The 25,500-nt window shown below is 50.6% G+C and overlaps 1 protein-coding gene across 2 annotated transcripts in view; it reads left to right on the top strand.

Annotated features, from left to right (window-relative positions):
• Positions 1–344: 344 nt before the first annotated feature.
• The window catches only part of CPT1A (carnitine palmitoyltransferase 1A), a 46,811-nt gene continuing 21,655 nt past the window's right edge, over positions 345–25,500 (top strand). Inside the window, exons 1-11 of one of the 2 annotated variants that reach the window (XM_044682236.1) lie at positions 345–485; positions 3,345–3,484; positions 4,107–4,113; positions 10,437–10,450; positions 10,641–10,797; positions 14,286–14,387; positions 15,320–15,457; positions 16,598–16,675; positions 18,137–18,244; positions 18,858–18,945; positions 19,488–19,683. In XM_044682236.1, the coding sequence (XP_044538171.1) occupies positions 345–485; positions 3,345–3,484; positions 4,107–4,113; positions 10,437–10,450; positions 10,641–10,797; positions 14,286–14,387; positions 15,320–15,457; positions 16,598–16,675; positions 18,137–18,244; positions 18,858–18,945; positions 19,488–19,683 (1,169 nt within the window). Of the gene's footprint in view, positions 486–3,344; positions 3,485–4,106; positions 4,114–10,436; positions 10,451–10,625; positions 10,798–14,285; positions 14,388–15,319; positions 15,458–16,597; positions 16,676–18,136; positions 18,245–18,857; positions 18,946–19,487; positions 19,684–25,500 lie in introns of both variants that reach the window. The other variant, XM_044682235.1, reaches the window with a different exon arrangement.

Genomic DNA, 25,500 nt, shown 5'->3' with positions numbered 1-25,500 from the left:
TTCCATCTTAGAATCAATACTGGGTATTGGTTCTAAGGCAGAAGAATGGTAAGGGCTAGGCAATGGGGGTCGAGTGACTTGCCCAGGGTCACCCGGCTAGGAAGTGTCTGAGGTCAGATTTAAACTTGGGACCTGCTGCCGCTAGGCCTGACTCTCAAACCACTGGGCAACCCAGCCAACCCCTAAAAAATTTTATTTAAAAAAATTAGCACTCTTAGAGGGGAACTTCATAACAATTGCAAAATATCTTAATTGTGGGGTTGGCTCTTCCCAGAATAAGTGCGTGGTTCCACTTTCCTGTAGTTATTTTTACCCCTTTTCTTTCAGCAGGGTGCTAGAGAAAGATGGCGGAAGCTCACCAAGCTGTAGCATTTCAGTTCACGGTCACCCCTGATGGAATCGACCTGCGCTTGAGTCATGAAGCTCTGAAGCAGATTTACCTCTCTGGCCTCCACTCGTGGAAGAAGAAGTTCATCAGATTTAAGGTTTTCCTGGCTTTGGGGCCCTTTCAGTCTGCGCTGGGCACACTTGTGCATTTTAGTGCTGTGGGAGAGAGCGGAGGGGCCGGAGAAAAGGCGTTTCGAAGCCCAGACGCTTAGAATCAGAGGAGCCATGAGAAGTCCTCGTCATCTCTGGTTTTTTCTTTCTCCATCCCGAGATTGTTTTTACTTTTCCTGGCTGTCTCGTGCTTTTTGGAAGCTTTGTGGGAATATCTCTTATCTAGCTAGTTGGTGCCACCCATTTAAAAGGCAGGAATGGTGCCAACCCAGTACTGGCCTTTAAAAACTATAAGAATTAAGCTCGAGGACTTGCATTTACCCCAAACTTATTTTCCTCAATCTTTCCTTTTTCTTTCTTTCTTTTTTTTTTTTTCTTAAACCCTCACCTTCCATCTTGGAGTCAATACTGTGTATTGACTCCAAAGCAGAAGAATGGTAAGGGTGGGCAATGGGGGTGAAGTGACTTGCCCAGGGTCTCCCAGCTGGGAAGTGTCTGAGGCCATATTTGAACCTAGGACCTCCTGTCTGCAGGCCTAGCTCTCCATCCACTGAGCAACTCAGCTGCCCCCCACCCCAGCTCTCTCTTTTTTTTTAAACCCTTAACTTCTGTGTTCTGTTCCTCGGTGGAAGAGTGGTAAGGGTGGGCAATGGGGGTTAAGGGACCTGCCCAGGGTCACACAGCCGGGAAGTGTCTAAGGCCGGATTTGAACCTAGGACCTCCCGTTTCTAGGCCTGGCTCTCCCATCTCTTCTTAAGGGAATGATGGACTAACTTTTTGTACAACTGAGAATCTCAAGGCAGGGATTTCCAGGTTCAAGGAAATCCTGTGCTAAGTGGAGGCAGCCTCCGTGGCCCCTATATTGGCCCTTGAGAGATTTTGCAAATGACCTACCCAGAGTCTCTGTGACTCTGCTTTTGAAAGTCATTATTATGATCAATGAAACCTAATAGCCCATATTGGTAATCAGAATAAAAACAATCACATGATTATATCAATAAATGCCTCCCCCAGCCCCTTCTGACAAAACACCACCCGTTTCTGTACAGCAAAGAAGTACATGGACTTTGCCTTAAGTTGGCCCCTTGTAACTAGCTGAAAAGGAAGCGATTTAGTCAAAATGACGAGATTATACGAATCCTGAAAGTTTTGCCACGTGGAGGCATTCCATCATAAGCTCCTTGAGGGCAAGGACTGTCTTTTGCCTCTGCTGGATCCCCAGAGCTCAGCAGAGAACTTGACACGTATATAGTAGGCACTTAATAAGTGTTGATTACGTACAAGCAACCTCCTCCGTGCCGCTGGGTGAGAGGAAGGATAGAAAAAATAGAAAATGAAGTCCACGGCATCCCGGAGTCCGAACTCTGGGCCTTAGAGAGGCTGACCCAGAAGGGACAGTCGTGCCAAAACAGATCTGCTGATGACCAGGATGCCGCCGTCCAGGCTGTGTTCTTGCCCACGGTTTGACCTATCTATGGGGGATTAAAAAAAAATCTGGGGAATGCGTGCTCTCGTTTTTAATGAAAGCATTACACGGAGAAATGGAATTCGCCTTAGCTTCTCTCCGTGTCAAAGGCTGCAGAGACCTAGAGTGTTTCTGCTTAGGGGATTCCTAAGTAAAACTTGCATTTAGAATAAGATCTTTGAGGGCCGTGAACAAGTTCTTAGAGAGACTAGTGAAGGAGTTTCATTGAGAAAGCAAGACAAGGGGGCAGCTGGGTAGCTCAGTGGAGTGAGAGTCAGGCCTAGAGACAGGAGGTCCTAGGTTCAAATCCCGTCTCAGGCACTTCCTAGCTGTGTGACCCTGGGCAAGTCACTTGACCCCCATTGCCCACCCTTACCACTCTTCCACCTATGAGACAATACACCGAAGTACAAGGGTTTAAAAAAAAATACATTAAAAAAAAAAAAAAAGAAAGCAAGACAAGTCCAAAGACCCACTTTTTTATTCATAAGAGCACCTACTAAGTGGGCTTTTTCAGGAATCCTTCCAAAGTGCTTGTTAGTCAAAGAAGTATGTCTTTATTCCCATTTTACAGATGTGGAAATTAAGTCTGAGAATTTTCAAAAGCAGTTTGGCTTACGCAAAGGCTCGATCCACTATTTTTTTTTAAACCGTCACCTTCCGTCTTGGAGTCAATACTGTGTAATACTCCTAGGTAGAAGAGTGGTAAGGGTGGGCCATGGGGGTCAAGTGACTTGCCCAGGGTCACACAGCTGGGAAGTGTCTGAGGCCGGATTTGAACCCAGGACCTCCATCTCTGGGCCTGACTCTCCATCCACTGAGCTACCCAGCTGCCCCCATTGATCCACTATTAAATTGCTATTTTTTGACTTCATTTCAAAAATCCAAGTACATTAAGTCATTCCTCAGTGGCTGGGAGAAATTCTTATGTAAGCTGGCTGGATTTTCCTAATCAGTCGAGCAAATGAAGGCAAAGAATAATAGACCAAAGAGCCAGGATGCCAAGGCTGAGCGCTCTAGCCGAGTTTTTATCTGAAGAAGCCCGTGGGGCCCCCTGTGTCTCTGTGAAGCTGGTCAGGGACTTGGATAGTTCAAGGTCCGAACTAAGGAAGAACAGAAAGGCGAGGCTCGTTCCTTACAGTGAATCATCAGAAAATGACCAGCGTTTTCTTTGGGAGCGTCTGGACTTTGGGACGCCCACCGGCCTCCTTCTTCCCCTCTGGGGACTCTTGTCTCGGTTCAGTGCGAGTGACCTAGTGGCCAGCCAGCCAGGTCACTCGTGGATCGAGATAAGCCGCTTAGAGAAGACAGGCCGTGCGATGCCTCGAGTGAAAGCGTCGCTTCCGGGTCTGCAAAGCTCCCTCTTTGTGCTTATTTTTAGAATGGGATCATCACAGGCGTCTATCCGGCGAGCCCATCCAGTTGGCTTATCGTGGTGGTGGGTGTGATGTCAACCATGTATGCCAAAGTCGATCCTTCCTTAGGAATAATAGCGAAGATCAATCAGACCCTTGACATGACGTAAGTGGAATTTCACGTTTCACATTCTCGCACGCTAACGCGTTTTAGGTGCTGATGACGTTAATTCCTTGAAGTCCGTAAAGATGGATTTCGATTTAAGATGCAGAGTTCCTTGTTCTGCGTGCTCTCTTGTACCTCGTTTGGCCTCACTGCTTTCCTCTTTGGAATGATGGGAATGGGGTGACAGCCCCGGGCACGCTGCAGCCCAAGATGCCTCTTTGGTGTTGTAGGATTCTCAGGAGCTCTGGCTGTCCTGAGGGAGGTCCCCAGAGTGGGGGCCCTGGATCCCCTTCCTTGTTTTAACCTCTGCGGGCATTTTGGGGTGCCTCCATCCTGTTTTTGAGGAGACGGGGAAATGGCATCCCTTTTCTCTGGGTTTACCTTTTAGGCTGAGAGCCAGGTAAGCAGCAAGGAATCGAGTCTGTCTTAAGGTGTTTAATGAGCTTTCCCGAGGCAGAGAGGGCTCAGTATTCTTTTTGGATGCTGAGGGCAGATTTAGGCTCACCGTTGTACTTGTACATGTGAGCATTCAGTTAGAATTGGCAGTGATAGGAGAGGGAGGGGGCGGAGAAGACTAATTAGGAATCTGCTGCCCTGTGGCTTCAGAATTCACTGAGCCAAGCTGGGGAGTCAGAAGACGTCAACAGTGTGACGAGTTTGGTTCCACAGCCTGTGACGGTTTAGAAAAGAGAGCCTGGTAACTAACCCCTGCCGCCAAAGCCACCTTCAATGGATGAGCCTAATCGATGAACGTTCTTTTCCCATGATGAAAGTATGCTTGGCCTTACAGGAAGGCTTATCTTTGGGCACAGGCCAATTTCTCTCGCTTATCAATATGACACATTCTGGTTTCTTACTTCATTTCTTATCCTTATTGAATATTGTTGTGCAATTTGAACAAGTGCTTGTTGATACTTAAATTGCTTCCTTAATGGCTAGCGAAGAAACCCTTTCATTGCCCTTGAAGCTCTGAGACTTGACAATAACACTTCCGGTGAATTTAAATTGGAGTTCCTCCTTGTCCCCGTCCCATGCATTATCTTGATTTGTGCTCTAGTCTCTGTTCCCAGTACTTACAGAAAGTTTTATTTTGTTAATTGGTTCCATGAAATACAGTGTTTAGACTATTTCACTCCATTTTTCTTGAAGACTAATAATTCTCAGATTATCTGACAGGATTTTGTCCACTAGCTTTGTGGTTTGGCCTGTGGAACTCTGAGGTCTTCTAGGTTTGAGATTTTAAGAATTTTACCCTCTTCTTCCATCTCTGCCTTTTTCTTCCTTTCAGCTAACTCATTTCTCCAACCATTCTCCTAGCATTCTTTTATTTTTTTAAAACCCTTACCTTCTGCCTTGGAATCAAGTATTAATTCCAAGGCAGAAGAGTGTAAGGGCCAGGTAATGGAGGTTAAGTTACTTGCCCAGGATCACACAGCTAGGAAGTGGCTGAGGCCAGATTTGAACCCAAGACCTCCCATCTCTTGGCCTGACTCTCAATCCACTGAACCACCCAGCTGCCCCCTTAGCATTCTTTTAAAGTTGGGTGTGGGTGTGGGTGAGCCAGGGCTTCTTTCCTTTCTCTTTTTTTCCTTCTGTCTTAACATTGATATCCTTCTCTTTTGTTTGACATTCTTGTTACTTTTTGAGAGCGTGCAAGAAAACTGAGCTTAGGCAGGACCACCTGTTCTGCCTTCTTGATAGAAGCCTTCCCTGAATAGTTTCCAAGTAGGAGCTGAGACTCCCAGCAAGCCCAAAGACTCAGGGCCAATCGTTTCTACCAGAAGAAGCCAAAAGAGTTTCCCCAGCACTTGGGATCATAAAGAAATGAGAACCCCCCAGAGGCAACTCCCAACTGGCCTTCCCCCTGCTCCTCACACAGGGCAGTTCTCTCTGGCCTCCTCGTCTTTGCCCCGGCTGTGTCTGATGCCTGAAAGGCTCTCTTTCCACAACCAGCTTTTCATAGAATCTCTTTCCTCTTTTAAGGTGCAGCTCAGGTCTTCCTGATTCTCCCCCAACTGCTCCATGCTTCCCTTCCTAAATTAACTCGCCTCTAAAGTGCTTTGTATTTATTCTCTCTGTGTTTATTTTCCGGGCAATGTTTAGGTCCTTATTGTCTCTGCTCGTGAATTATGTATGATTCCGTTTGTGTTCATAGCCCCAGTAACTAGCACGCAGTAGGCACTTAATGAAGACTGGTTGAGCGATTGCATGTTTATCTCTATAAACATCTTATGGAGCCGGAGTAACAGGTGTAAAAAGAAGGCTGAACTCTTTATTCTCTAGCTGACTAGGTTGTCCCACTCAGTTTGCTGGATGGGGTAGAGAGATGTAGACACGAGGCCACACATGAAAAGGGAGGCCGTGTGCTTTAAATCAGACGTGTCAAACCCACGTGGGAACGAGAGCCACTAAACTGTCCACAGGGATCCGTGGATTATCCATGTATGGACATGGAAAACCACATGTTTATGTTATCGCTGTCTTCTTGTATTTTGATTTATTTTGTCAAACATTTCCCAGTTACGTTTGGGTCTTGTTCCTGCCACGCTCGGGGGTGTTGTGGGCTAGCCACGTCTGCTTTGTGTCATCCGAGGCACAGAAGGGATGCAGGGAGGGCATCCGGCTCATTTAGGGTAAACGTCAGTCGCTAAAGCGAGTCAAGGTCAGAGTCCCTTTTCAGAGCAGACTTCATCTGATCTCGGAGACGAGAAGCGAAAGGTGAACAGACTCGGAGACCCGCTGACCCTGCAGCTTAGGTCATTGTGCTAATTATGGGTGTCTCCCAACCCTTGAACCTTTGCGGAAGGAAACAGGGATGCAGAGAAATTCTAGGCTGACAGGGGGACGTTCCTCGTGTGAGCCCTTCATCCGCCTCAGAAAGCCTTATCCCCTTATCACCTAGGATATCAATCCCGGAGAGGAATTAGGGATTTCCTAAGACTTGGCCTGACCTGCTACAGGAGGCCTCGTTATAAGAGGCTGCCAGCCAGTGTTCTGTGGCCCCGGGTAGGACTCCCAGTCAGGCCACTAACTGCACTGGCGACTCGGCCTCCAGGAGTGAGGTTCCAGGCCCATTCCCCCTTCCCTCCCCGTCCCTTCCTGGAGCCGCTGGACTTCTCTGTCTGTAGGCGCTGTGTGGGCTCGCTCCTACTCTACTCGCTCCCTGTGGAGCTCCTGCTCAACGGCCAGGCTTTCTCCAGTGTTTCTCTTCAAGATCGAGATGACATCGAAGAGATTTGGTCATGAAAAGCCTGCTAGAATCTGGGGGTTTCTAGGATTTGTGCCTTCCTCCCGTCCTTTACTAGAAACTGGCCTTCCCAGGTCTGAGCTCTCCCAAGGCCGGGGGCAGGGCCAACACAAAGGCACCATTTCTGGAGCGGCTTCTCCAAGAGGGTCTCCGAATCTTCCAGTTGTTGCCCTTTTGAAAATTTTTCTTTTTCCAGGTACACGTAGAAACACTTTTTGACCCTCGTTTCCTGACATTTTAGGATTCCGATTTTCTCCCTCCCTCCCCGAGGTGGTAAGCAGTCTGATCTAGGGCAGACCAGTGAGTCCAAGCAATACATCCTTCCCTAAATGATTGCCTCCTCGCCATAGCGGTGTCTGTGAGTCCAGGACCCTGGGTGTGTCTACAGGGTTCTGAGCAGGATCATAGGATCTCACGGGGGGAAGAGACTTGAGACACTCTTCTCCAAACCAGAGCTGAACTGGAATCCGCTGACAGTGGTCTTCTGGCTTTTGGGCGAATCTAACCAGGGCCCTGGACCTCCCAAGGGAGCCCCTTCGACTCTCACCAGCAGGATGCTTTACCCTCTAAAAACTTCAGTTTGGCAGCTGCCGTTTGAATGATGAGTTGGGCCCTCTTGGTCCGAGCAAAACAAACCTCTTCTCGTTTCCTCGTCATTTCTCTTCAGAAAGTTGAAGATGGCCATTGCGGAGCATCACAAAAAGCAATCATTAAACACTCGTTAGTTATTTGGCCTTAATCTATGCTGGGCTTTGGGGATGAAACACCCCCCCACACACCCGCTCCCTCTTCTCAGGGACCCACATCCTAATGGGTTAGTTACATGAAAGGGTTCTGGGACGCATAGACGAGATCGTACAGAGTAGATGGAGATCATCTCTGAGAAGAACAGTCAGGGCCAAGGAGGGAAGGCCAGCTGAGGAAGGTGGTCTCTTAGAAGGAGCTAAGAGCAACTAGATGGCTCTGGAGTCAGGAATATCTTCCTGGGTTCAAATCCGACCTCAGACACCAACTAGCTGTGTGACTCTGAGCAAGTCACTTAACCTGGTTTGCCTCAGTTTTCTTACCTGGAAAATGAGAACCACTTCAGCATCTCTGCCAAGAAAACCCCAAATGGAGTCACGGAGAGTTGGATATGACTGAAAAACAACTGAACAACAAGAGGAGAGGAAGAAGAGCATTGGAGGCATGGCAGACAATTAATGCAAAGGCCTGGAGGTAGGAGATGATGGAACGTTGTGTTGGAGGGACAGCAAGGAGGGCAGAGCTGCTGAAGAGGCAAATTCATGGAACAGACTGTGAGAAGACGGCAAAGGGTGGAGGACCAGGTTGGGAAGGGCTTTAAATGACATCGGGGCCTCCATATTTGATTCTGGAGGTAACGGGGGCCACCCCAGGTTATGATGGGGCAGCAGGGAGGGAGACAATGTGGTCAAACCCACATGTTAGGAAACTCGGGTGACGGAGTGGGGAAGACACTTGAGGGAGGGAGGGAGAGAGAGAGACCAATTAGAAGGCTACTGCAGTAGTGTAGACAAGAGGTGGTGAGGGTGGGGCCTGTGAGTGTGGACGTGCGTCAGGATGTGTCCGCAACAGACTAGATGTGTGGGATGAGTGGCGATGGCTGTTCAAGGTTACGGGCCAGAGTTCTGGGCCAGGACAGTGGCGCCCTCCATGGAAAGAAAGAAAGAAGTTGGAAAGAAGAGAGGGTTTGGAGGGGAAAACGACGAGCTCCATTTTGGGCATGTGAAGTTTGAGATGCCTGCTGTCTCTCCATCTGTGTCTCTGTCCGTCTGTCATCTATCTGTCTGTCTGTCTGCCTAGCTAACAATCATCTATTTATATGCAGGGGCATCAATATGGATGAAATAGGGTGGGGAGAAGCGGGTCCAGCAAAGAACACTGAGGAATCGTCAGTCAGAACCGGGAGAGAGCAAAGTCATGAAATCCTAGAGAAGAGGGTGATGGAAAGTGTTGGGGGTGGGGCAGTGAGGTGGCTCAGTGGGTAGAGAGCCAGGCCCAGGGGCAGGAGGTCCTAAATTTAAATCTGGCCTCAGACCCTTCCTAATTGTGTGACCCTGGGCAAGTCACTTAACCCCAATGGGTTACTTTTGTAACCCTTACTGCTCTTGTGCTTTGGAACCAATACACAGTACCGACTCTAAGATGGAAGATAAGAGGTTTTTTCTTTTAAAAATTAATCACCAGGGGGCAGCTGGGTGGCTCAGTGGATTGAGAGCCAGGCCTAGAGATGGGAGGTCCTAGGTTTGAATCTGGCCTCGGACACTTCCCAGCTGTGTGACCCTGGGCAAGTCACTTGACCCCCATTGCCTAGCCCTGTAACAAATAAAATTAATATAGAAGGATATATATAAAAGATATTAGGCTTTAAAAAAATAAAAAAATTAATCACCAAATCTAGGAAATCTTTGACCTTTTTTTCCTAATCTTTCATGTCAGTTGTTTACATAATGATGTAGGTGATCATTGTAAATCCCTTTTGTATTTTAAAATTAATTTCTTAAATGCCGGTTGTGTTAAGAATGGATTACATGGCAAGGTCGCTTCTCCACGGTGGCTGGGTAACAAAGCGTGTTACTTAGACCCCAACTGGAAATTATACCTTAGTAAAGGCAGTGAGTGACTGCAGCGATTGGTTATGTTCCTATGTCATAGTTCATTATTTAGATCAATGATTCCCAAAGTGGGCGCCAGCGCCCCCTGGTGGGTGCTGCAGTGATCCAGGGAGGCGGTGATGGCCACAGGGGCATTTATCTTTCCTATTCATTGCTATTAAAAAATTTTTTTAAACCCTTAACTTCTGTGTATTGGCTCCTTGGTGGAAGAGTGGTCAGGGTGGGCAATGGGGGTCAAGTGACTTGCCCAGGGTCACACAGCGGGATTGCTATTAAAATTTTTAAAAAATTAATTTCCAGGGGGCTAAGTAATATTTTTTCTGGAAAGGGGGCGGGAGGCCAAAACAGTTTGGGAATCACTGATTTAAAGTAACAAACCCCTCTTCAGATCAGAAAGGAAATCTGGGCATATAATTGGGAGGGAAAAGAATATTAAGACTGAGTGATTGGGAGCAGCTAGATAACTCAGTGGATTGAGAGTCAGACCTAGAGAAGAGAAGTCCTGGGTTCAAATCTGGACTTAGACAATTCCTAACTGTGTGACTCCGGTCAAATCCCTTAACCTTCATTGCCTAGCCCTTACTGCTCTTCTGCCTTGGGACCTATACACAGATTTGATTTTTTTAAACCCTTCTCTTCCATTTTAGAGTCAACAGTGTGCATTGGTTCTCAGGCAGAAGAGTGGTAAGGGCTAGATAATGGGGGTTAAGTGACTTGCCCACAGTCACACCGCTAGGAAGTGTCTGAGATCAGATTTGAACCCAGGACCTCCCGTCTCTGGGTCTCTCCATCCACTGAGCCACCCCGCTGTCCCCCAGATTTGATTTTAAGATGGAGAATAAGGGTGAAAAAAAAGGCTCCATGGCGCCTTAGCTCCTCACTAATGACTAAGTTTGAGAAGGTCTATCTCGGTCAGAATCCTAACCAAGAGGAAGACAATGATACTGCCGTGCTCAGCAGGTGTAGACAGGGAAAGCAGTTTAATGAGCTGCGTTTCTGACATCAAGGCCTCGTGCTGCTCACAGACACGGCGTTTAAGCCTTTGAAGTCACTTCAAGCACTGGGCAAGCACTGGGCTAAACCGTCCTCGCCGCCGCTGAAAGAACTTGTTTCGACGGGAGGGAAGCGTCCCCGAGAGGCGGGCGTCGGTGTTCTTCCTGGCACAGAGCCCCCGCCTCCGGAGAGGCAGCTCGCTTGGTGCTTGAGCTCTCGGGGTTCCCCCTCCCCGCTAACGGCGCATTGCCCTGTCTGTTCACAGAGGCTCCATGTCCAGCCAGACCAAGAACATCGTCAGCGGCATCCTCTTTGGCACGGGGCTCTGGGTCACCCTCATCGTCACCATGAGGTACTCCCTGAAGATGCTGCTGTCCTACCACGGCTGGATGTTTGCCGAGTACGGCAAACTGAGCCGAGGCACCCGAATCTGGATGGTAATGCTGCTCGGCGGGGGCTGGGGCTTCTGGGGAACCTGCTGGCCCACCTCCTTCCCTTTCCCATTTGGATATCGTGGCCTTTCCTCCCTAGCGGCTGCCCTCACTCGCTGCTAACTCATTCACCCAGAACGGAGCTGCTTCTTTTCTCCCCTCCTGCCGCCTTCTTTTTTCTTCTTCTTCTTTTTTTTTTTTAACCCTTGTACTTCGGTGTATTGTCTCATAGGTGGAAGATTGGTAAGGGTGGGCAATGGGGGTCAAGTGACTTGCCCAGGGTCACACAGCTGGGAAGTGGCTAAGGCTGGGTTTGAACCCAGGACCTCCTGTCTCTAGGCCTGACTCTTACTCCACTGATCTACCCAGCTGCCCCTTTTTTCTTCTTTTTTTAAAAAAAATAACTAAGTATTGACTCTAAGGCAGAAGAGTGGTAAGGGCTAGGCAATGGGAGTTAAGTGACTCACCTAAGGTCACCCGGCTAGGATGTGTCTGAGGCTCTATCCACGGAGCCACCCAGCTTCCCCCTCCTGCTGGCTTCTTATTTCTTGCTGAAATTGGGAAACCTCTCCAACGAGACATGGACTAACCCGTTTCTTCGTAATGAGGTCCCAAGACGGGAACCGTGGAAGTGCCGTAGAGGGAGAGGAAGGGTAGATGTGCCCACACGTGCCCCTGAATGGCCTCCGTTAATAAGATATTTATTTGAATGAAAAGAAATGTTTTTCAAAAGCCCCTTCGATTCCAATGTTTTTAGACCCAACCGTAACAACGACTGGCATTCAGAGAGTGCTTTAAGGTTTGCAAAGTGGCGTTCCCATGGGATCCGTTTGGTCCCTCGGCAATTTGGGGATATCACCCTCGTTTTACAGCTGAGGAAACTGAGGCTGAGTCAGGTGAAGAGACTTGCCCAGGATCTCATGGCCAGGAAGGCAGGATTCAAACTCGTTTCTCCCCAGCTTTCAGTTTTGCGTTTCCCACCGCACGGCCGTCCCCTCACAGACAACACGACCTTTAAGGTTACTCTTACTAGCGATATGATGAGATTTTCCCTTAAAGGACAATTGAGAGCTGTTGAGGAAGGAGCTGCCGGAGAGAGTGGCAGGGCCGGGTGAGGCTGTGGCCGAGAGGTTTTTACAAGGTGATTTACAAGGTCCGAGTGGCAGCTCTCGGGGAACTCAAACAGAGGGGATCCCGGGACTGGCCCTTGGAGAAAGGCAAGCAAATACTTAAAGACAATTAAAATCCTGGACCGCTTCGTTGTTTGATTTTTTCCCTTTAAGAACCTTGGCCCGAATTCAACTATGTTGTGGCTTATAGATAAAGCGAACTTCACGTCTGTGCTGTTGGTCCAAATCGATATCGTCTTTGCTTTGTCAAAAGCAAAGCTACCGAGCGAGAGGAAGCTCTCTGCTTCCGTGTGAAAAGCAGCAGCGGCCGGCCTGCTGGCTGGACGCTCTCCCGAGCCCTTGCTGCTCCTTGGCAGAGACCCTGACGTGGCCGGGAAGCCTTACAGGGCTGAAAACAGCTCGAGATGAAGCCAGTCTGTTGTGTGGGGCCCTGTCAGAAGTCAGGAAGATCTGAGTTCAAATCTGCCCTCGAGCACTTTCTTAATGGGTGACTTCAGCCGACTAGCTTAGCCTCAGTTTCCTCATCTGTAAAGTGGGCATACTAAGGGTGGTTGGGAGGGTCACATCTGCGAGGTGCTTAGCTTAGCTGGCGGGAGCTTAAATGCTTCTTCCCTTCCCTTCTCCCATCTCCAGCCGGTTCTACTTGCAGCCCAAAGCGAGGGCTCAGTTCTCACATCTCCTGAGGGTTCCAGAAGCCCAGCGGCCTGTTACCGTCCATCTAATCCCGTCAGCATTTACCAGGCGCCTACTCTGTGCCAGGCACTGCGCCAAGCCCTGGAATTACATTGATTAAAAACAAAACTAACAAAACTCCCTGCCTTCAGGGGGCTGCAGGCTCATGGGAGGGGATGACGAAGACTCCTAGTGACAGGTCAGGGAGGGGAGGGGGACGGATGGACCTCCGTAGCGGTCTGCCTGGAATGATCCAAGGCACGGGCAGCCAGGGCCCACGAACCACCCACAGGCGCCTCCTTCGCTTTTCAGGCTGGTCGCACTCTCCTAGGGGCAGTCCTGGAAAGAATGGCTCGGCCATTTAAGCCCTCCTTTCCCCTATTGGGCGCTATTGGGCGTTGCACAAATCAGCCAGAAACTACAAAGATAACAGACCGTCAGGGCAAACCCGAGTCCAACATGATCCTATATTTATTTGCACTAAAAGAAATCTTTTCTAAAAACGCTTCACTATGAGTATATGTTCATGAACAGCAATTTGGGGGTTACTTCAATGTGTCCTTTTATGTTTTATCTCTCAGGGAGATCTCATGGGCGGGGGGTAGGAGGGTCTCTGTCCAGGGGTTCCCAGACTTTTTTGGCCTGCTGCCCCCTTTCCAGAAAAAAATATTCTTTAGCCCCCTGGAAATGAATTTTAAAAACATTTTAATAGCAATGAATAGGAAAGATCAATGCACCTGTGGCCATCGCCGCCTCCCTGGATCGCTGCAGCACCCACCAGGGGGCGGTAGCACCCACTTTGGGAATCACTGGTTTAGGCCAAGACCACGCTTCCATGGGTTCCGATCCTTTGTTACCTTAGGAGAGAGAAAGCAACCAGGAGGATGGGACAAAGGTGTGGTCAATACACTGAACCAGTCCACGAATGAGCCCCAAGATGTTCTTTACGGTTTACTTCAAGAAATGAGGCAGCGGGTTATAGTGGCTAGAGTACTTGGAGTCGAGAAGACCTGAGTTCAAATCCAACCCAAGACCCTAACCAAGCCATTGAATTTGGCCAAAAGAGTGGCCTCCGCTGGTCCTTCCAGCTCTAAGTCTATGATCTGGTTGTTTCCAGTAATGGAATGGTGCCTGCAGATCATGGAAAGGGGACTACCTCGGCTTTCTTATTCTCCCCAAAGGGATTATTTTCTGGGGTTGGTATAACATGCCCATTTCTTTTCAATTCAGTGATGTTTGGGGTCCTGAGAACGGCAGAGGGGAGCTTGGTTTTTTAGAAGAAAAAAAAAAACCTGCCCCAAATAACCCTCCCATAAATAACTGAGAAAAGACACCGACTTATTTTGTTTTCCAAAATAGATTGTTACGGATACCTTTTATTTTTAACATCCTATAAATTTCGTTCTGTATCCCTTTTTTAGAAAAGGAAAACAAGACGAGGAAAAAAAAATCAGCAAAACTCATCAAGCTTCTGAAAAAAACTGACATTCTAGGCAATATTCCGTGCCCATGGAATGCCTCCCCCACCCTCTGTCAAGGACTGGCCCCTCTGTCTCAAATAGAATCAGGAATGGGTTTCAGCTCTTAGATTCCTGTAGTCTCATTTTAAAACCGATTAGTTTAATCAGTGAAGGTTTATGCGGTGCCCACAGGCACTTGGTTCCACTCTAATAGGCTTTTCTTGGTTTTCAGGGAATGGTGAAGGTTTTCTCAGGCCGAAAACCAATGCTGTACAGTTTTCAGACATCCCTGCCCCGCCTCCCGGTGCCCGCAGTTAAAGATACTGTCAACAGGGTATGTTGCTCCAGGACGTTGCCTTTAATGGAATGATGCTCTCCATGTTCTAATACTTTCGAGCCCTTGACTCTTTGGTGGGGTCTGGAGGGGTGCTCATTGAGGCATTGAATGCCATCTCAGTGCTTAGAGTGTGTGCCACCTTTCTACTAAAGGCAGGCATCATCTCTGCTCCCAGGAGCTCTGCAGTGACCGAGGGTTTGCTGAACCGGCCCCCAGATCGTCTCAGGGCTGAGGCAAACATTACACCTGGTGGAGATGAACAAGGACAGAGATTACATCCCTTCAGGCCAGCCAGCCCTGGGAGGGGAGATTGGCCAGAGGGTCTCCGTGTCGGGGCCTGTTGTCTCCTCTCCCCAGCACCATCTCATGGCAGGCATCATGGAGGGTCCATTTGGGGTACCTGGGAATCAAGATTTTAAAAACAGACGCAGCTGCTCCCCTGCTTCCTTCAGAGAGGGGCCGACTTACCCACTCAGGGCCTGGGGGTGCCATTTCCCCATCATGTCACGTGTCAGAGAATGAAACACCACTGACTTGGGGTGCTACTCCAAACAAGAGATAAACAAACAAACCCACTCGCAGAAGTAAGCGCCGTCTTCCCCAAGGGTTCACAGAGACCTCTGGCTTCCTGGGTAGGGGAATCTTCAGGTGGAGAAACTCCCCTTCGACTGTTACAGATTGGCTCTCTGTCCAATATAAAGTCTTAGAAATTTGGGCACTGTGAGGTGAAGGAAACTGAGGCCCCAAGAGAGGAATAGGCTTGTCCTTTGCCAGGGTGTATCAGAGATAGGCCCTGAATGTAAGTCTCCCAACACTAAGGCTGGGGCTTGCTAAAGCCTACGTGGATGAACATATCCTCCACTTGACTACGCTCTCCGACAGCATCTCCCAACTTTGATTTTCTTTTTGTTTCATTTCATTGAACCCAGTACCTAGAATCAGTACAGCCTCTTCTGAATAAAGACGATTTTCAAAGAATGAAGGGTCTCGCTGAAGATTTTTCCACTAATCTTGGCCCAAGACTGCAGTGGTACTTGAAACTGAAATCGTGGTGGGCCACCAACTATGTGAGTACATGGGCCCTTGACTATTCCTCAGGCGCTGCCCACCGCAGTTCCTGTTACGGTGCTCGGCGCCATTGGATTTGGGGGGTAGAAATAAGTGAGAAGAGCTGGTCCCTGCCCTTAGTCAGTCAGCATGCAGTTATTAAGCACCTGCTCGCTCTCAGGAATATGAAGTTCTAATGGAGAAGACAAGTCCATCTATGCAGAAACTAAATGGAAAGCAAATAAATATAGGCACAATGGAGCTAACGCCATGATAGTCTGAGAAGAAGGGCACAAATGGGGGTAAATCAAGGCACATTTCATACAGAAGCTGGTGCCTGAGCTCCATCTTAAGGGGAGAGAGGGACTCTGGGAGGTGGACATGAGGGCGAGTGGGCTTCAGCCGTAGAGGCTGACCAGAGCAGAGGCCTAGAGACCCAACATCTCTGAGCACTGTGGATGAGGAATGGAGAGAAGGCCACAACACAGGAGGTGGCTGGTGTTCATGGGGGACAGAAAGGTAGATTGTTTCAGTGGCGAGGTGTCCAGGAGGAGTGGGTGGTCCGAAGCATCCCCTATGGAAGGGAGGTGGAGAGGGAGGGAGAAAAAGGCCTCTGATTTAGTAACAATGAGATCCTTGCTGCCTTTGGACAAGGTGAGGGAGGCGATAAGAGCAACACTTAGAAATTCCTTTCTTGAGAGCTTTGCTTAGGGAAGCAAGAGAATGAGAACGGATCTGACCCGGAGGTGCCTAGAGGGGAGAGCTGATGGCTTCTGCAAGCACTTCGGCCACTTATAAAGTCAGGAGAAATCGTCTGTAGAGAGTAGGGAGCAGGTAGATAAACGGAGGATGCTGGGAAGAATTCCTTGACAAGCTGGGAAGCCTGGCACCGTGTGCCGCTGAGCTCTCCTGGGCCCGCATCCCTCTGCTGATAGGAGAAGGGGCTTTTCTCTAGGTCCCAGCAAGTAGAGGAAGAGTCTGTGCCCCCAAGTGATCCCATTTCCAAAACATCTTTGCCGTGGCGTCGTCCGATCGCCCCTCAGTTTTGACCCTGCCCTGTGCTCGTCTGTGTAAGCCAGCCTTGCCCTCCCTGCCTGCGACGGCCTGTGAGTTCCTTTCAAGAACTTGTGTTTGTCTCGTGCCGTGTCTCTCCAATGTAGGTAAGTGACTGGTGGGAGGAGTACATCTACCTCAGAGGACGAGGCCCCATCATGGTGAACAGCAATTACTACGCCATGGTGAGTGCCGCCCATCTCCTGCGCTCCGTTCCTGGGGTCTCGGGGCTGAGGAGGAATTCCGGGTGGCATCGATGGGTCCCCATCTGTGAGGCCGGGCCCTGGTGGGGAGGGAGAGCGCCCGGGAGTGCCCAGGGGGCCCGGCGCCTCATCCTCGCCTCCGAGAGGCTGTGGGGAAGCAGCCTGCCTTCTTCTGCTGGGCTGCCTACCAGGCTTCTGTCCTGCCCGGACAGACGGACCCAGAAGCCTTCCTATTCTGCAAGAGCGGCCTTGTCTGATGCTCACTGGCCGGCTCGCCCTGGCCTGGGACGCGAGAAGAGCGTTCGCTCGGAGGCCATCCCGCAGGCAGTGACTGAGGGGTCAGAGCCGACTCGGTCCTTCTGTCAGGATGAGGAAGACGGGGGGCCCTGGACCCCCAGGCAGCCCTGGGCCACTGGAGAGATGGAAGCACCAGGCAGAGTGTGGCCCGTCTGAAAAGGGCGAGCCGCCTCCTGCAAGCATAACAAATAGCTCAGAAACCGGCCGGCCCTGCCGGGAACGAGCCCAGACACCCGGGAGACCCCGCTTGGCCCAGGGGCCGCGCCTGGCACCCTCTTTGCAGAGGGCCTCTTTTAGGAGGGAGCAGAATCAGGGTTGGGGACCAAGCCTGGCCCCGGGTTCTTGTCTCGTCACCCCTCTGTGGGTGCTGGGCAGCACCTCCACCTCTCTGAGCCCCGCAGGGTTTGTCTCACCCCCGAGAGAGGAAGTCACTGGCGATGTGGGTCACGTGGCCAATGTGGGTCATGTGGCTGTGGGTCACGTGGATGATGTGGGTCACGTGGATGATGTGGGTCACGTGGACGATGTGGGTCACGTGGATGATGTGGGTCAGGGTTGACTTGAGCTTGCCAAGTTTTCCTGGCAGGGTTGCGGCCTTTGCCCAAAGGCGCCAGGCCTGCCGTATTGCTGAGGGAGGCCCGACACCTGGGCTGGCACCAGGGCAGAGCAGGGCAGGGCTGGCTCCGACGTGGCACGGGCTCGGCCTCGGGCATCAGCGGGGGCCCCGGCACCCCGGATCCCTGCTCTTTAGCTCCCACGCAAGGTGCACCGGGTGGCTCAGCAGAGAAGGCCGTCCGTGAGCTTATCCATGTGAGGCTTGGGCAAGGCTCCAAATGGAGGCCCTCCAGACCTCCTGCCTGCCCTCTTTCAGGGCTCATCTTGGGGTCCCTGCGAGCGAGCGGCTGGGACAGGAGCTTTCCTCCCTCCCCCAAAACCGAGCAAAGGTTTCAGAGATAAGCAGGAAAATGGCCATAAACTGTATGACGGGTCAAGCCTGGCCTGCCGGCAGCCCGCAGGATTGCGGACGGCCCTAGAGAAGGCCGGGCCTCCCCGAAGACGGCGCGTCTGCAGCTCGGGGCGCTCTCGTCCAGCTCGGGGTTCCGGGCCTTGGCGCGCCTCTTCCCCTCTTCTCTGCCTCCTTCTTAGGACCTGTTATACATCTTGCCGACGACCATCCAGGCGGCGCGGGCGGGTAACGCCATCCACGCGATCCTGCTCTACCGGAGGAAGCTGGACCGAGAGGAGCTCAAGCCGGTACGTGGTCCGGCCCCAGGCCGAGGTCAGCCGGGCGCTGCCGTTGCCTCTCAGGGCGGAGGCGGCCCCTTTCGGAAGCCCTTCCTTCGTCTTAGAATCACTATTGTGTGTTGGATCCAAGGCAGAAGAGTGGTAAAGACTTGTCCAGGGTCACACAGCTAGGACGTGTCCGAGTCCAGATTTGAACCCAGGACCTCCCGGCTCTCTATCCCTCGAGCCATCCAGCTGCCCCCTAGAGAGCCGCCTTTAACAAACAGAACAATAGGATTTGCTCTGGAGGAATTTACGGGATGGGGATGGCGTAGCACACCGTTAGGCCGCGGCATTCCAGGGGATGCTTTTCTGTCTTTTAAGGGCTTGAAAAACGAAGCCAGACCCCGTGATTGCCCGTGAGGGCGATGCGGGGGTGTCTGCTAGCCACAGGAGGCGGTACCATGTTGAGTGTGTGCGTGTGCTTGTGTGTGAGCGTGTGCACGTGTGTGTCATGTGTGTGCGTGTGTGCATGCGTGTGGCATGTCTGCGTGTGTGCAGCCCTAAGAGCCCGAGCGATCTCGCTTCTCTTCCTGATTTGTTCTCTATGACAACGGCTGTGCCGCCTCCGTCCGTGCCGCAGATCCTCCTGCTGGGCTCCACCGTCCCGCTCTGCTCGGCGCAGTGGGAGCGCATGTTTAACACGTCTCGAGTCCCAGGAGAAGAGACGGGTGAGTGAGGCGGGGGGCTGCGAGGTGGGGGGCCGCCAGGAGGGGAACCTCGAGGTGGGGAGCCATCGGGGGGAGCTGCCAGGCGGGGAGCTTCGAGGCGGGGAGCCTCCAGGCAGGGAGCTTGGCCCCTTGTGGGGCGCCATTCCAGGCTGCCTCTCTTTGGCCCAGACCTCCGTGGGGTGGACGGTCAGTTTGTCATCCATCCCCTCTGTGGGGTTGCTTTTGGCCTGGCCTGAGCTCGGGCCATGGGGCCGGGACACCGGGGGGCTGACCCCGGGGGTGGGAGCTCAAGGGAGCCCCTCTGGGCTCGGATTCCTCCGATCCCTTCCAGGAGGGGCCTTTTAGCTATTCTCACAATAACTCTTTTTCGTCTTCTGTCTTAGAGTCGATACTGTGTGGGGTTCCCTGGGGGAAGGGCCTCGCCCAGGGCCCCCCAGCTAGGCAGGATCTGTCTCCAGGCCTGGCTCTCTGCCTCCCCCGCTTGCTGGGGTTTCCCAGGGTCATTTCTGGACACTAACGCCGCCTCCCTGCTCCCGCTCTAGACACCATCCAGCACGTGAAGGACAGCAAGCACATCGTGGTGTACCACCGAGGCCGCTACTTCAAAGTCTGGCTCTACCACGACGGCCGGCTGCTGAAGCCGCGGGAGATCGAGCAGCAGATGCAGCGCATCCTGGACGACCCTTCGGAGCCTCAGGCTGGGGAAGAGAAGCTGGCCGCCCTCACGGCTGGTGACAGGTGAGTCCCCGGCCTCGGCGCCCGCCTGGCCTTTCTTCCCAACATTTCCCGGGTCTCCACCTCCACCCTGGGCCGCCCAGCTCCTGTCCTTCCAGGCCTCCATGAAGCTCCCGCCTCGCTTTAGAGACATTCTGGGGCTCCCCCTGGGTGCCGGCACAGCGAGCTGGGCCTTTAGTGAGCTTCTGTCTGTTCTGGGTCAGCCTCGTCGCTGGTGCCTGTCCTTGAGGACACGGACGGGGGACAACAAAATAGGAATCGTCACTCGTCCGGGAAACAGCCAGGCAGGCGCCTTTCAGGGGTGGCAGAGAGAGAGGTCAGGCCGGCCGTCACTCGCCTCGAGTGGGCTTGAAGCAGGGGCCCCAGCGGTGTTCTGGCCCGTCCTGTGCCCCCCGCACGGGGCTGCCCCCCGAGCTGTATCTGGGGCGTCTTCTTTTGTGAAGTCGTCTTTCTTTCCTTTGCCTTCAAGGCCAGGTGAGGGCTCCTTCTTCTTCCTCCCTCCCCGAACGTCTCCTCTGCGCTCGGCTCTCTCCCTTCCTCCTGTCTGCCTCCGAGCTCAGGGGCAGCAGCAGCTGCTTGTTTCTCTCTGACTGATGGGAGGATCCAGAGCTCAGCCTTTAGGGATTTGCAGAGGAAACTCCAGAGAAGCCTTCGAACCCGGGGCGCCATACACAGCTCCTGGGACAGAGAGACGAGGATGTGGTTCCTGCCTCTAAGCAAAGGGGGCTTGTCCCGGCCGAGCCAAGAGCAGCATCTCAGGGAGACACGGGACGCTGCTTTCCGGCCTTCGTCCAGAGAGGACACGCCATCCCTGCAGTGTCACTTGTTGCCGGGCAGATCCCCATCCAGCGAGAAGCCGGAGCACCTCCTGTGGACACCTGCTGTTGTGAAGAAGAGCAGAGAGCAGAGAACGAATCCTGCCTTTGCCCCCTGAGCAGACAAGAAGCCGGAAGATAGTGACGGAGAAGAACCGTCAAAGAGCAGAGGGGAGGGCTGTCACCGCCCTTCGCCGGCTTTTCCTCTGGACATGGAAGGGATGATCCTGCAGTTGCCATCGAGGGCCAGAGGAGCAGCCGGTCCATAGAGAACCAGAGGAGCCAACCAGGGGGCGAGCTCGCCCAGCAAGGCTGGGGCACAGTGTTGGCCCGGCTCGGCTCTGCCACGGAAGCGTCCGGGGCTCCTCGAGGAACTTTTCTGGACGGGCCGAGACAGAAGGGCACCAAAGTCAACAGCTGCCGAGTTCTGAGTTTTCCCGGCTGCCCTCCCCGCATGGGGTGCTTTCCTAGCCTTGGTCTTTCAGCGTGTGCCCTTCTGCCCACCAACACGAGCTACGTTAGAAGTGTTTGAAATTGAGGCTTATACGTGGAAATGTGTTTTGGGTGACAATCCAAGTATAACCGAGATTGAATTGCTTGTCAGCTCCGGAAGGGGGGAGGGAAGATGGGAGGGAGACAGTGTGGCTCGTACAACTTTGGAAAATGTCTGTTGACATTTGTATTAAAATTAAGGAATTTTTAGAAAAAAAAAAAAAGAGGTGAATAGGTGGAATGCTGAGTAAATATGGTGTCCTGACTGCATTTCCAGGAAATATTTTGGTTACGATTAATTGAAAATTAGTGGCTGATTTGTTGGTAGGAAATGCACTGATCGAGGCTTATGAGCTTTAGTGTTGATGAGAAAAGACACCCTCTGGGGGCAGCTGGGTAGCTCAGTGGATGGAGAGTCAGGCCTAGAGATGGGAGGTCCTGGGTTCAAATCCAGCCTCAGACACTTCCCAGCTGGGTGACCCTGGGCAAGTCACTTGACCCCCATGGCCCACCCTTACCACTCTTCTGCCTCGGAGCCAATACACAGAAGTGAAGGGTTTAAAAATAAATCAATCAATAAACTTAAAAATTGCTAAAAAAGAAAAGTCACCCACAAGAGGTCCTGAAGCTCCCCAGAGTTCTAGTAGCAGCCGTGTGAGTGGAGGACTGTTGGGGATTGGCGCCTCACTAGGCTGCACTTGTATTCTAACTTGGGCTCTGACTTTCCTTCCTTCCTAATAGATTTATCTCTGAGGACTCTCCAGGGCCCCCGTGCTTCACAGAGAGGGAGTAGGTTCTTGGGAAATGTTCGAATTGAATTGGACCCACTGGGTGCTCCCCACTCTGACACTGCTGTTTGGGGGGGGGGCTGTGAGCCCTGCGCCTGGTCTCCTTCTTAAACCGTCAGGTGGCCCCTGTAGATCGAGGCGCTCTTGGCTTTCAGGGGAAGAAGAGGAGCGCTCTGTGGATCGTCTCTAGGGCAGGGGGATCACGCCAGACTTGCCAAACTTCTGTACTATATGGTAGACATGGAAGAGGGGGCAGAAGGCACGCTTTCTTGGCAGCCTCAGCCTTCCTACCTAGGCCAACCACTAGTTGCCTGGCCACCTACTGGCTCTATTCTCACCTGTGTAGCGGCCTTCGGTGGTGCTGGCTGCCCCCATCAGCAGACGGGTCACCATTCCTCCGGCTCCCGATACCAAGCAAAGCTGCTAAATGGTCTGCGGAGAGAGGATCAGTTATTCATGAAGGGAGAGAGCAACACAAGCAGCGCCCCATGAAACAGAATCCTGCAGGCATGTCTGGGCCTGAGAATGCAGCCTTGTCTTTGAGGAGCCCAAAGCACTGAGCTCCGGGGAAGAAGAACTTGTCCCAAAGGCCTGTGGGGAGGGCAGAGAGGGGAGGAGGCCAGTAGGAGGCTGAAGGTACCTTCATCCAGACCCTCCCTCCATGTCCCCATTTGCCCTGGATCTCTGGAACCCATCTGTAGTCCTGGCTCAAGTCCCTGGGAAGGGGAAAGACCCTGAAGTGCCTGAGTCCACTGAACTTGCCCCCCTCCCCCTCTGCTCCCTTCTCTTCTCCATCTTATTAGACCAAAGGTTGATTAAAGCCAACATGGGCTTTTCCATCCTCTCTGACTTCCGTCTAACCCAAGAAGGAGCAAAGATTTGCACAAGCTGCCTCTCACTATTTGGATGAGCCTAGGAACGTAGCATGCCTCTCTTTTGGCCCCCACCAAGCAGCCTACTCCAAGAATGCTTATCTGATGCACTGGTGAAGGGACTCCTCACACAGGGTGAATACATTTTATGAATGACACAGGACAAAGTTTCAACAACATAAAGGAAGCCAATTACCCGGGCAGGGAATGCTTCTCAGCTTCCAACCTGTGCCCATGTCTGTTCATCTGTCAGCAAGCATTTACTGAGCTCCCACTGTGTGACCCAAGTACAGAGGATGAACCAGCCTGGCTTGAGAGTGAGCCAGTGTTCTGTTGGGGGAGATGAGGACAGAGGCAAACAGAGATTGCACAAGGGCAGAATTTCTACTAAAGATGTATGCACCCCAAGGGGTCTGGTGCAAGAGATTGGGGAGGAAGCTGCATCTTCCTTTTCTTTTTTTTTCTTCTTTTTTTAATTTAGAATATTTCCATGATTCATAATTCCTCCCCCTTCCTAGAGCTGACAAGCAGTTCCACTGGGTTATACATGTATCAAAACCTATTTCCATGTTATTCATATTTGCAGTAGAGTGATCTTTTAATGCCAAAACCCCAACATGATCAAGCAGTTGTTGTACTTCTGCGTTTCTGCTCCCACAGTTCTTTCTCTGGATGTGGATACATTCTTTCTCCTCAGTCCCTTGGGATTGTCCTGGGTCATTGCATTGCTGCTAGTAGCAAAGTCAGTTACATTCAATGGTGCTACAATGTATCTGTCTCTGTGTACAATGTTCTCCTGGTTCTGCTCCTTTTGCTCTGCATCAGTTTCTGGAGGTCTTTCCAGTTCACATGGAATTCCTCCAATTCATTTTTCCTTTGAGCACAATAGTATTTCATCCCTAACAGATAGCACAATTTGTTCAGCCATTCCCCAATTGAGGGACACCCCCTCATTTTCCAATTTTTTTGTCACCACAAAGAGCGTGGCTATGAATATTTTTGTACAAGTTTGTTTTTTCCTTATTATCTCTTTGGGGTACAAACCCAGCAGAGGTCTGGCTGGATCAAAGGGCATGTGTTCTTTTAAAGCCCTTTGGGCATAGTTCCAAATTGCCTTCCAGAATGGTTGGACGAATTCACAACTCCACCAGCAATGCATTAATGTCCCAATTTTGCCACATCCCCTCCAACAGTTATTATCACTTTCCTTTGCTGCCATATTGGCCAGTCTGCTAGGTGTAAGGTGGTACCTCAGTGTTGTTTTAATTCACATTTCTCTAATAAAGAGGGATTTAGAACACTTTTTCATGTGCTTATTGATAGTTTTGACTTCTTCATGTGAAAACTGCCTATTCATGTCTCTTGACCAATTGTTGATTAGGAAATGGCTTGATTTTTTGTAAATTTGACTTAGATCCTTTCATATTTGGGAAATTAAACCTTTGTCAGAGAGTTTTGTTATAAACATGTTCTCCCGATTTATTGTTTTCCTTCTAATTTTTGGTTGCATTGGTTTTGTTTGTACAAAAGCTTTTTAATTTGCTATAATCATAGTCATTCATTTTACATTTCGTAATGTTCTCTATCTCTTGCTTGGTCTTAAATTCCTTCCTTTCCCACAAATCTGACATGTATGCTTTTCTATGTTCACCTAATTTCTTTATGATTTTACTCTTTGTATTTAAGTTATTTACCCATTTTGAATTTATCTTGGTATAGGGTGTAAGATGTTGATCTAAATCTAATTTTTCCCATACTGTTTTTTAATTTTCCCAGCAGTTTTTGTCAAATAAGGAGTTCTTGTCCCAAAAGTTGGGATCTTTGGGCTTATCAGACACTAGCTTGTTGAGGTCATTTACTGTTAGTCTATTCCATTGATCCACCCTTCTGTTTCTTAGCCAGTACCATATGGTTTTGATGGCTGCTGCTTTATAGTATAGTTTAATATCTGGTACTGCTAGGCCACCTTCCTTCGCATTTTTTTTCATTAGTTCCCTTGATATTCTTGATCTTTTATTCTTCCAGATGAACTTTGTTATAATTTTTTCTAATTCTATAAAAAAGTTTTTTGGTAGTTTGAAAGGTATGGCACTGAATAAGGAGATTCATTTGGGTAGAATTGTCATTTTTATTAGGAAGCTACATCTTCAAGGAAGGAGGAGGGATGCCACAAGGAGAAAGGGAGGAAAGGCTGTATCCATTCCAAACATGTGAGGGCCGGGGGTGGAAGATGGAGGGTGGCCGGATCCAAGGGTATTGAAGCTGGTTATATGGAGACATGATGAGGGGGTTACTGGGGAAGTCCTGGCAAGGAGAAGACAAGGAAAAACGAGGAGGCAGTGGGGGCTGTGGAGGCATTTTATATCTACCTCAATACTGAAATTGCTTAGAGGTAGCTGGATAGTTGGACATGGAGTTGAGAAGACCGGAGTTCAAATTCTGCTTCAGATACATAGCAAACAAATCCCTGAACCTCAGTGTCTCCATCTATAAAAGGTAGAGACTATAACAGCATCTGTTTCCCAGGATGGGCTCCTAGGTGGCATGCCCTAAAGAGAGCCAGGAAGACCTGAGTTCAAGTCCAGCCTCGTGTGTACTAGCTATGAGCCTGGACAAATCACTTCACCTTGTTTGCCTTGGTTTCCTAATCTGTAAAGTGAGTCGGAGAATGGCAAACCACTCCAATATCTTGACCAAGAAAACCCCAAATGGAGAGTCCAAGATGACTGAAATGATTTGAAGAACAAAAATTTCCTCAGTTGTACAGATCAAATGAAATCACTCTAAGGCATTTGACTGACTTTAAAGTGCTGTCAGCTGCTCTTCTGGCAGCTGCCACTGTTGTTGTTTATC

This window comes from Gracilinanus agilis, chromosome 6, assembly GCF_016433145.1.
Source record: "Gracilinanus agilis isolate LMUSP501 chromosome 6, AgileGrace, whole genome shotgun sequence".
NCBI lineage: Eukaryota > Metazoa > Chordata > Mammalia > Didelphimorphia > Didelphidae > Gracilinanus > Gracilinanus agilis.
This window is presented reverse-complemented; position numbering and strand designations above follow the sequence as displayed.